At 40.6% G+C, this 12,029-nt stretch overlaps 1 protein-coding gene across 4 annotated transcripts in view; it reads left to right on the top strand.

The window, feature by feature from the left end:
- Positions 1–12,029, top strand: part of SPEG (striated muscle enriched protein kinase) — a 2,620,794-nt gene that overhangs the window by 418,593 nt on the left and 2,190,172 nt on the right. For 2 of the 4 annotated variants that reach the window (XM_069616881.1, XM_069616882.1), the window contains exon 2: positions 10,946–10,988. The exons of the other annotated variants lie outside the window; for them this stretch is intronic. In XM_069616881.1, coding sequence (XP_069472982.1) covers positions 10,946–10,988 — 43 coding nt within the window. The remainder of the gene's footprint in view (positions 1–10,945; positions 10,989–12,029) is intronic. 4 annotated transcript variants of the gene reach the window in all.

Below are 12,029 nucleotides of genomic sequence, written 5' to 3'. Positions count from 1 at the left end.
TGAAAGCGGTCAGGCATGGATGAAATTAATGAAATCCAGCAACTTTCACAACGCGGCATGGCTGCATACTAATCAGCCTTTGATTCCAACATGGGAACAAAAAAATTCAAAAGCCACTCTTGATTACATATTCATAACTCACAGGTTGATTTCCTACATAGCTACCTTTGATGTGCAAAGAACTATAGAAAGTGATCACAATTTGCTGGCCATGTCGTGGTTTGGAACCGGTCCTGAAAAATAAATCTACGGGTCAAGTGTTGTAATAAATAAGCAGCAAACTCGCGTGTGCCTAACAGTAGATAATTGATCAGAGATAAATGAAAAATGAACCTCAGCTATATCGGCGAATTCTTCTCAAACAGAAACATCAAGACCTGATTATCTACCTCTAAGGCACATAGAGTTCGATTTTCTGGAGCTAACAAAATGCCACACACAACTACACACGTTTTTGACAAGAGTGTGGTTTTGAATTGTAGAAAGCTGAGAAAATTGAAAAGAACTGCCTTGACCTACAGGACAGAAGAAGCGTGGGCAGCCTTCTGAAGTGAAACAAAGAAATATAAGTCTTGGCTTAAACACCAGAGAATTACTCTCTATCAAAATGACGTAAAAGACATGTTAAAGACACTAAACACCAAGAAATAGCATGATTTTTGGGCTTTGATCAAAAGAGCTAAATGCCAGAAAGATAATGTCCTTCTCAACTCTGTTTCAGAAGCAAATTGGGTCAACTATTTCTCTGCGCTGTTTGACCCCCCCCCTTCAAATCAACAACAAATTCCGGTTTTGGCGCCTCAAACATCATGGGTCAATCTTACAGACAAAGAGGACATTAAAGGAGTTATACTCAAGCTCAAGTCATCAAGAGCACCAGGCCCTGACAGCCTAACAAATATCGATGTGAAAAAGCACCTGGAAGAATGGGCTGCTCTAATTAGCAAAATCTTTGCTCAATCTGAGAAAATAAAGTTGGTACCAAAATCCTGGACAGAAGCAGTAGTGGTTCCGATTTACAAAAAGGGATGCAGAGAAGATCCGGCCAATTACAGACCGATTGCCCTTCTGGACATAATTGGAAAGATATACGCAACTCTTTTGCTCTCCAATTTTCAGAAATGGGTTAGAGTCTCACCTAGTGCAGACCCTTTCCAAACAAGCTTCCAAAAAAATACAAGTACCACAGTAAACATCTTACTCTTGAATATAATAAAATCCAACATCAAGTCCGGTGCTCCTAATGTTTTCCTTGCCTTTGTCGATCTGTCGCAGGCATTCGACAAGGTAGACTGTTCCAAACTCTGGTCCAAATTAAAAGCCTGGGACTGTCCTCGTGCAATACTAGAACCTGTGATAGCCCTCCACTCAAATACAACCATGCATGTGCGTTTAAACCAACAGGGCCTACTGTCGGATGAGATTCCTTCAGATCGAGGAGTAAAGCAAGGTTGTCCTCTTGCTCCAGCACTTTTCATCCCCTTCTTGGGAGATTTTAAAGACTTACAACTAAAAATCTGATCTTTTCCCCCCAAAGTAGGTAAGGTCACTGTGTCAAGAATCTGTTATGCTGACGACCTGATCATATTAGATCAAACTCAAATTGGTCTACAACGCCAACTTACTAACATGGCCAATTATATGGAAAACAACAACTTGGAAATTAATAAATCCAAGACCAAAATCATGGTGATGGAAAAAACGCAACAAAAAAGGAAACAAAAAAGCAACAATAAAGAGCATTTAACCTGGTTCTTGGATAACACAAAAATTTAAGTCGTCCCCCACTTCAAATACTTAGGTATTTATATTGACGGCTCTTTGAGGGAGACCACAATGCAGAGAAGTCTTTGGGATAAAGTTAGAAGCCTCACAGTTCAAACAAGAGCAGTCGATAAAAAATTTGGAAAATGTTCACTAATTCCTGCAGTACACTTTTACAAGTCTAAAATGGTCCCATCGTTGTCATACGGAATTAATTCTACCCTCAATATGCCCAAGTCAATATAGCTACAACTGGAAGGCTATTTATCGAAATCGGTCTTGGGTCTGCCGAAGTCTGCCTCAATGGCAGCAATCAGGTGTGAGCTTGGACTGTTATCCCTTGCGGCAGTGGTGGAGCTGAGTTCAATGCAACTACACAGGAAAACTCTGCTGCTGGACAGTTTACCAGTACACCAGATGGTTGCGGAAGAAATTAAGAGTGGACACTGCAACACACTCAATGGATGGGTAAAGACCCTACAAAACAAGTTAAATGATTTAGCTTGAACGGAAGACGTTCTCATTAGAAACCCACAAAGAGTAAAGTCCAAAATAGAACACCAAGATTGGATTATCACAAATGAGAACGCTAAAGCCAATAAATTGCTAAAGCATCTTCCTCTGACCTTCAACAAGTTAAAGACTCCATTAAAGTACTGCACCAAATTCCCAGATAAACCTTTGAGGAAACTCTTCATGTTTGAATTTGCTTCCGATGCAGGACATCTTGGCCATTAGATCATCAGTGAACCTTGAATCAGTGACAAATATGTGAGACACCAGAGCAACCAGAAACTGTGCCCTCAAATGAGTAAGGAGAGAGCAGCATACTTGGCACCACTTTTTGCAGATTCGATCATCATGTAAGAGGACGTTTGCTGCAGCCGCCTAATGGCTGGCGAAAGCGCCAGATGGACTATGGCGACAGCCAAACTGCTAGAATTAGCTTTAAAAAAGACCAAACAGCGAACGATACTGTCGGAACCACCAGCTTCGTGATTCCTCTTTCTTTCCAAAATCAAACTGTGTTTCTTCGAGCAAGTGGTGTTTCATAGTACTAAAGATTTTTCTTCTTTTACTGTACTTGTAAAAATCTTATTGATTAAACACACACAAGAATAATAATAAAAAATAAAAAAAAGGGAACAACACCAGTTGAGTAACAGAGATGACATTCGGTTTATTGGATTGATTAAGGCTAAGAGAGGGAAAAGAGGCGGTAATGTTAAGCTCAAATTAAGGCAATTGGAATGCAAACTTTTTGAGATGTACACAAGTGGGATTGAATTGTGATCATGTGATCATGAGATGCATGTGTTTTTATGATTATTGTTTGAGGCCTTAAGATGTACATCGGTAGATGCAACATTTGATGTCATAATGGAAAACGATATTTGAGGTATTTTCAGACTGCGAAACCCTGTTGCCCACTCCACTAATTACTGATAGGTGGCAAATGATTTATATATTTCTTCGAGGGGGTGTTTCAAAATTTGAATCTCAACATTATTTAGAAGTCATAGTATAGTGATACTTTTTTGTTGGTATCATTACAATCTCTAAAGGAGTTGTATATAATAAAGAGTTGGACACAGTTTTATTAGAATTAAATCTCCCCTGTAAATTCGGATTCTCTGACTGAATCCACAACATCCACAAGTCAATGAGGTTCCTACACCCCATTTTTGTGTAGAAATGCAGCTATGATACATTTAGAAATCTGCATTTAGACCTATGATTTAGCATTTTCCTTAAGTCAACAGCAGCAGTTTTCTTTTAACCTTAAGCTTTAACTTTCTTTAAAAAGACATAATAACAATTTGATGAGCATGGGCAGCTTGTTTGTGGCTCATGGCACCCTATTATTAATGGTTCATTCATATATATACATTCTTTTCTCCAATATCATTCAGCAAATTTGAATATCAGAACAGTGGTATAATCAGCAACAATTGTGATCCTCATTAATTCATGACCAATAGGGTAAAATAATTCTTCATTTACATCATGACATTCTAGGCGCCATTTTAGATTTCTCATTTGGCCGTGTCTGTGCATCGTGGTAACCAGAGGAAAGGAAATATTGTTACGAGCACCGGCCGATGAACATCTTTGAAGGGATCTATACCAATTTTATAGGTAATGGCATGCAGTAATGACTGTATAATTTCCAACTTGGGGTTTTAGTGGCTTTACTCAATAGTGTACCATGGGGGATTCCATTTCTATTTGTCAGCAGTTTATTAATCATACTTGGGGGATCTCTATTCTAATTCATCTGGGGTGAACCTCTTATACGTGATACTTATTCAAATTAGGCTAAAAGGCAATGGTCAAAGTAACAAGTGCAAACAGTGAATCAGTGACTCATTATTTAGCTTGACATCCAACCAATATGGAAGACACATGTAACTTATCCTTCCTTTTTGAGTAAATCACAAGTTGTGGTAATCTCCAATTATTTATATTGTTTATAGGAGATGCACTTTTGCAATCACTGGTAGTACTGACCGTGAACAAGATTCTTTAGAGCTATTCCAGCGACTTAAAATATATTACAACAATTATTGACAAATACAACCAATGTTGGGAGGTAAGATCCGTCTCTTGGCATTCATGCCTTCATTCAACGAACAATATGTTTTGTTGAGAATTTTATTATTATTCCTTCAATCATTTACAGAATCCTATCAATCTGAACATTAACAGTTACTTATATTGGAACTGGTGCTTTAAGCATCATATTTGTGACTTCTTCGGCCCCTTCAATGGGTTATGATCTTTAGAAAACATATAGGGTGAGCCTTATTATTTGTACTATCACTTGTGGTTCTTTTCATTGTTCTTTGCACTCGCCATTAATAAGATCATAGTAATCAAGGTCAGCATGCACTATCTCACTAGGCAGGTGCTGATAGCTTTAATGACACCACAGTACAATTTGCACCAGATTTATGATGGGTGTGGCTATATGGTCTCACGTTTCTGAAATACTAATAAATTGGTTCTGATCATTATGAATATACCATTTATTCTAATAATAATATTTGGCTTTGTATGTATGTTAGAAGCACAGTGTGTGTGTAATGGTGTTTCAAATCCATTGTTGGGATACTGTCACATTTTGTAGTGACTATCAAACAATATCTTAATTAGTCTGATAATTTATGGTTTCTATTCTTATATGCATTTTCTCATTACTTCTCTTCAAAACGGACCTGTCGACATTGGAATCCATCCTCCATCTTTTGACCTGACCTGTCACACAATATGGTATGTGCTATAATAATGTAACAATGATGATATCTTGAATATTATCTTATTTTGGCCATGGGATGAATGTTGAACTCCTTCTGTTTATAATTACTTTATGTACAATCATTCTGTTTGCGCCTGATTTGACACAGCCTTGACAACGACCAGGGTGTCGAAACACGTGTTGGCTGTCGCCGTTTCAGAAGAATAAATATCATCTATATTACCATCTGATTCTGCGGAGTGATATATTAATTTGATATTGATTGACTTTCTAAATCAAGGGTTTTGAGCGCGAGAAACCGTCCCGAACCTCAATCTAGGGTGTCAACTGTTTACAAACTGTGTGGGAAGTTTGAGGGAATTAGTGTACTCGCTGCCACCGTTCATTTTCTTGGAAACACAGTGGTTATACAACAATAATATTTCATGAGTGGTAACTAGCGCACCTGTAGAGATCGAACCCACAACTCCAAACAAGCTATCCAGTATATTGTTTTGCTCCAGGCTCCACAACTCAATGTGGCCGCAGATTAATTCAGGCACCAGGCGGCATCGGTAAAGAGTGTGAGATAAGCAGAAATATCATCTCCAACCTTTCCAGCAATGGCGCACGACAGAGGTGGTCCTCTTTGCAGCTCGTAGGTCAATATGAAAGCTTATGCTTTCCCCACTATTGCCTCCTACCTATTGGTCGCTCTGTAAAGACATCGAACCGTTGCCAAAGCAGCTGCGTGGGCTCTCCCACCAGCTTTTGTGAAACATTACTGCTTAGACCTGAGCGCCAGGGCTGATGCTCAGTTCTGGCAAGCTGTTCTCAAAACCTCTTTCAGTAAAGTAGTTCCATCCACCTGTTATTCTGTAAGGAGTGCTTGGTAACCTCCCAAAAGTATGGAGGAAAGGGGACGGGACGTAGGAGTATAACAAAGTTACTCACCGTAGTGACTACCTTACTCCTAGTCCATAGTCCCCTTTCCTCCATACGCCCGCCCGCCGTCCCCTCTAATAAGTATCCTCTATTATTGCTTAAATGGTCTCAGACCTGGCGATAGAAAAGGACTGATGTCCGGTGCGCGGGGCACTGCTAAGGAGGGTGGGGTTACGGTCGCGTGCAGTACCCCGCGTAAAAAAAAGAAGGACACGTTTTCAATTTGATGCTTTTTTACAAAAGTGCTCCAGTCTCGTCCCACAGGACGGAATGTCCCAAAAGTATGGAGGAAAGGGGACTATGGACTAAGAGTAAGGTAGTCACTATGGTCAGTAACTTTGTTATTTTTCCCCAGGCTACCTTATATGAGGACACATTTCCGGCATGCCCCTGACTTGGGTGGGAGAGAGTTGGCCTTTGAAAGACTTTGAGTTTCCACAAAGGCCTTATTCTGACCCTCAATTTGAGGGTCTACCCTGCTATAAGTTCAGGGCTTGTCCCGAAGTAAAGGTCTGGTAGATTATTTCTGGCCCTCAGGATGAGGTGTCTGGGGGTCCTGTGACAAGCCAACTGCCTGCCATCTACATAGATGGATTAAAAGTGCATGTAGATCACTCTGCATTATGCGTCACGCCCAAAGTCCCACAGATTGTCACATAGAGCATTACATACTCAGTGGGCAGTGAGTCTATTTCCCTGAAATCAGCAGCTTCCCAAACAATGCATCTTTGCCTGAACATTCATAAGATTGAGTACAAGCAGCCTAGGAGCATGGAGGTGCAAAATGCCTGACATACTTGTGAACGCACAGATCTGAAGCCAAAGAAGAAATCACCCACAGCTGTACTGAGCAAAGGTCCCCCTGCACAGGAGGAGACTGGATGACTAGTCGAGGTTGTAATGTCTGTGCAGCTATTTCCTCCTTCCCTTTCCAGGTGACCTTCCACCTATATGTGATCCTTCCCAAATACCTGTAGCAGGTATGGTTGGCATTTCCCCTCTGTCTAGTATGGATAATTGTGATGGAGATGAAGTTGACTCCTTCCAAATTGCAAGCAATTCATGACAGACTGCTGGAAATAGTGGAGTTCCTGAGCCTAGAAGTTCCAGGACGTACTAATATGGAGACATGAGATCTTAGCAGCAGTGGTGTCAAGGAAACATCATAATTGTAAGTGAGCAAAATGTGTTTAAAGGATATAGAATATGCTGACAAGCAGTGTTCAAAGAAGAAACAAGGGGTGAAGCCCTAGGCTACTGAGATATATTAACAGGTAGTTTATTCATTCACTAATGATGGGTTAAAACAAAGAACAGTGTTATGACATAAAAGTAATACAATTCAAAAACAAATGTGCCATAACATCAAAGAAAATCAATTCATTGTGATTTATAGTATTGCATACATATTAACATAAATGAACATACAGATACTGTAGGCAGGTGAACATACAAATAGTACACAATTTGCTACTGTAAGCACCAGTTAATGGACTAAATCTGAATTATTAACAACACAATTGGTAATGTGTTTAATCTACTTTGATTAATATAGTTAGGTCCTGCGACAATAAGGTTCATAATTTAGAGGACTAGTGTCTATTTATTCCAAAATTGACTTAAGCTCACAGGTGCTGAAGATCATCCCTGTGTTTCTACTTGGGTCTGAGTATCCATTCTGGAGTCTACCTACGTAGGAACACTTATCCTAACTAGGTTTGTGAACCCCAGTGGTGTTGGTGAGGACCAGCATCACATTTCAGCAGGTGACAAAAGGTTGACAGTCAAAAGGCCTTCCTCGGGGCAGATGGAGACACCCTACGGGGAAGCAGACAACACAAAGGAGTAGACTAATGTGAATAGCACCTGCGCGGTGTACCCTAATAAGTTGCATCTGCCGGTTCTTCAAAAGTTCCCCAGGTATACTGACCCTCTGATGGGTGTATGGGGGAATTCACAAGTATCACATCTACAATCAGTGACAACATCACAGTCCGAGTCTCGCCTTCCCCTATATTAGATTCTAAGAGAAGGAGACATAAAATGATGGAGGTGGTCCATTATAGCTTGTCTCCTGGAGGCTAGAGAAAAATGTATCTAAAGTGGTAGATCAAGCTGTCTTGCTACATTGAGATGAGTACTTATTATTTTGAAGGAAACAAAAGTACCTTTATTTGCTATTCATTCGTTGAGTCGTTATGCATGTGGCTCTTTCACAGTTGGATGGTGCACGGCCTTCACTGTTCATTCAGATGTAAATCCTGATTAATGTTGCTAAATGTGGAGGGTCGGGAGAGGAAAGAACAGAGGAGCATTTGTAGGTGGATGTCGTTTGTAAGGGTATTGAGTGTGTGTGGGTACTTCAGCGTCTGAAAGTTTACCTTGATTGAACGCTTGGAGCGCCGTCTCATAGCTTCTGTCTCTTGCTGAATATCTGGATATTGAACACGGTTGTTGTCATAACTGTTGTTATGACAACGTGAACTGCTGTGTGGATTGGGCACGTTGGGGCGGATGACATGGTGGCGTAGAGTGGCGTCTTGTAGCATATATACGCGTTGTTATGACAACCACAGCGATCATGGAGTTGAGTTGCCGGGAAGTGTGTGTTGTATCCATAGTTTCCTATCTAGTGTGATTCAGTCTGGAGAACAATACATTTTTTTAAAGAATAAACATGGCTCTACAAAGCGCGGGTGCAGTCCGTGAGTGCTCCGGAGTGCAAAGGGGCTGACCATTACCATCAATAGGGCAATGATGTGCATGCTCTTGCCCCAAGCAAACATTGTAGGTCACGCAGGATTGCGTTAATCCGGCTATGCATTCGCAGAATGGGCGTTCTACGTTAGCCCAACCTTGATTGTTGAGCGTCATGGGATCTCTATGGGAAGTCCTATGTTGTAGGATCGAGAATGGAGTTTGGGTCGATCATATGGATGGATACGGTTCTGTTGGTGTGCAGAAGTGATGCCTTGGTTGGTAATGGATGGTAATGGATGAAATTCTTCATTGAGGCCTTGTCGGTTAGTGTCAATGAAGAATTGCATCCATTACCATGACTACATCCTGAACCAACTTCACTGGCCAGTTGCAATTGATTCTCCATGTAGGCCCTCTTAGGCTCAAAAACTTTAACTGACCCACCAAACATCATAGGCGTCACTACTGCAGGTACTTTTGTTTCCTTCAAAACAATATGTAGTCTACTCAATGTAGCAATACAGCTTGATCTAGCACTTTAGATGCTTTTTTCTCGAGCCTCCAGGAGACAAGCTATAATGGGGCACCTCCATAACTTTATGTCCCTGTCTCTTAGAATCTAATATAGGGGAAGTCGAGACTCAGACTTGACCTTGTCACTGATTGGATATGGATACCTGGCATTCCCCCATACACACATCAGAGGGTAAGTATGCCCGGGGGAACTTTTGAAGAACCGGCAGATGCAACTTATTAGGGTACACCACGCAGGTGCTATTCACATTAGTCTACTCCTTTGTGTTGTCTGCTTCCCCCTAGGGTGTCTCCATCTGCCCCGAGGAAGGCCTTTTGACTGTCAACTTTTTGTCAACCACCGAAACATGAGGCTGGACCCCATCAACACCATTGGGGTTCACAAACCTAGTTAGGATATGTTCTCTCACGCAATCAGACTCCACAATGGATACTCCAACCCGAGAAGATACTTACACAGGGATGATGCTCAGACCCTGTGAGCTTAAGTCAATTTTGGAATAAATAGATACTAGTCCTCTAAATTATGGACCTTACTGTCGGAGGACCTAACTATATTAATCAAATTAGATGAAACACATTACCAATTGTGCTGTTAATAATTCAGATTTATTCCATTAATTAGTGCTTACAGTAGCGGATTTTGTACTGTCTGTATGTTCACCTACTTACATTATCTGTATGATTATTTATGTTGATATATATGCATTACTATAAATCATAATCAACTGATTTTCTTTGATGTTATTGGAAATTTTACCTGACTCCTTGTTTTGAATTGTATTACTTTTATGTCATTAACACTGTTCTGTGTTTTAACCCATCATTAGTGAATGAATAAACTACCTGTCAATATAGCTCAGTAGGCTAAGGCTTCACCCATTTTTTTCTTCTTTGAACACTGTTTGGCAGCATATTCAATATCCTTAAAACACATTTTGCTCATTTGCAAATAGCCTAATGTTTAGGATGTCCCTTCTTTGGTACTACCCAGCATGATATCCATGTAGATACATGCAACTACTACAAGCCAATTTCGCGTTTTTAAAGAATTTTGAATAATTAAACACAGCAGGGGCCACTTTATGGATGATAACCTTAGATTACCCCTTCCACCGCTGTAATTAGGGGTAGCCCCTCCTTGCTTTTGCAAGGCAACATCATGCAACAGTAATTCCCCTTTAATAGGACTGCATGATGGTGGCACAAAGACAAATGGAAGTTGCGCATATGGCTACTCCCATGTGAAAATGTTTTGATGCCAAGGTAAACCAGGAACAGGATATAAAGCAGTGCCTCAGCTTAAACAATCCTCCAAATATGCTGTGGTAGAATCTACATTGATGCATTCCAGAGGGACATCTTAGAATTATTTTTCAACCAACCTGACACTCTTGCGCAAGGAGGAACAAGCCTAGGATCTCCTTGGTAAAAAGGTGTATCTTAATAGTGGTCTCTATCAACAGCAGCCCAACACGTATGCAGTTCTGGCTGATTGGAATCAAACATTTTGAAAGGAAAGAAGCAGGTCCCCTCATGCTATGGTGGGTTGTCCTCCCTCAAGGAAGAGGGAACACCTCTCTTATTAGACTGTGTAGACCTTCCTTCTGGCAAATGGAGCTCATCTTATCCTGGCACAGATGCCTCTTCCTTCCTCAATGCAGTTCTTCTGAAAATGTCTAACTATGATCTGACCTCCTACATTTCTTCTAATCTTTTGGACTAGAAAGGCACTAATACCACATTATGTTTCCTTCTCTGCAGAAAGCGGGGCACTCTCGTCGGTCCTTCGGACGTTTCACTCATGGTGCGTTGGATTATAGTCATCTTGTAACTTTTCACCTTCCACCCACCCATATCCATTGCCCTTTCCTTGTGACTGCTGTTACCTGCCTTGTCCATGGGGCCAACAAGCCTGCTATTCGATTCCCTGCTCTCTTTCATTCTGTTGCTTTTCAATCTTATCCTTCCTCTTCTCTTCACTCTTCTTTTGTATTTCTTATTTATGACATCATAAAGTCTGTTTTGTGTAAAGAAACATTCATTATATTTTGTCTTTCCGTTAACAGTCATATTTTCTTTTCCTTGCAGCTGCATGAATGTTTCTTTACAGGGCAGGAAAATAAATATTTGGGGATCACACATAGAAACCTAGAATTTGACCACTAGGCCTGTCCAGTTTTCCCTTTTTGTGCCAATGCCTCACACACAGGCTTCACATTGGCTCTAGCTTTATCCTTATAGATGAGTACTATTTCTCCCCAGTGTCTGTGTCACGCGTTTTAGAATTAGTTTACAATTTAAGTCTCAACCAATATACCTGAGAGTTTCTCCCATACGCATGCTGCCCTGTCTGTGACTAAGCACACTATAAAGGTACTGCAGAACAATATTCCCTTCTCATCGAATGCCTCAATAAGGAGTTTTAGATTTAAGTCTGTACTGTTAAAAATGTGCTTGTTCTTGTGAGAAATGTGTTTCTATCACATCCCCGTACTCCCTTTCCTTCCTGTAAACATTTACATTCTTGGGCCTCTACTCAACACATGTGTGTTTGAAGCTAGCTACCATTTTAATAGGCAATCCCTGGACAGTCTCTAATCTGTCTTTAGAATCCTGGCGAGATGCCTTTAAAAAATGCAACATTCGGCAGATGCATATTAGAAATTCGATTGATATGTCATGAAAAACTGGAACCACTTCCGCAAATCAAGCCTTCAGAACTGGACACACTACTCCAAATGAGAACTCGAGAACTGCCCACTTTTTTCCAAAGTTATTCCTCAGAATTGTGCACAATACTCCATATGCTTTCCATATGCTTTCTGAAGCAGCGTCTTTCAGAAAT

The sequence above is a fragment of the Ambystoma mexicanum genome, chromosome 9 (genome assembly GCF_040938575.1).
Source record: "Ambystoma mexicanum isolate Mex_15411 chromosome 9, UKY_AmexF1_1, whole genome shotgun sequence".
NCBI classification, from domain to species: Eukaryota; Metazoa; Chordata; class Amphibia; order Caudata; family Ambystomatidae; genus Ambystoma; species Ambystoma mexicanum.
The sequence above is the reverse complement of the archived record's forward strand: the minus strand, read 5'-3'. Positions and strand labels throughout refer to the sequence as shown.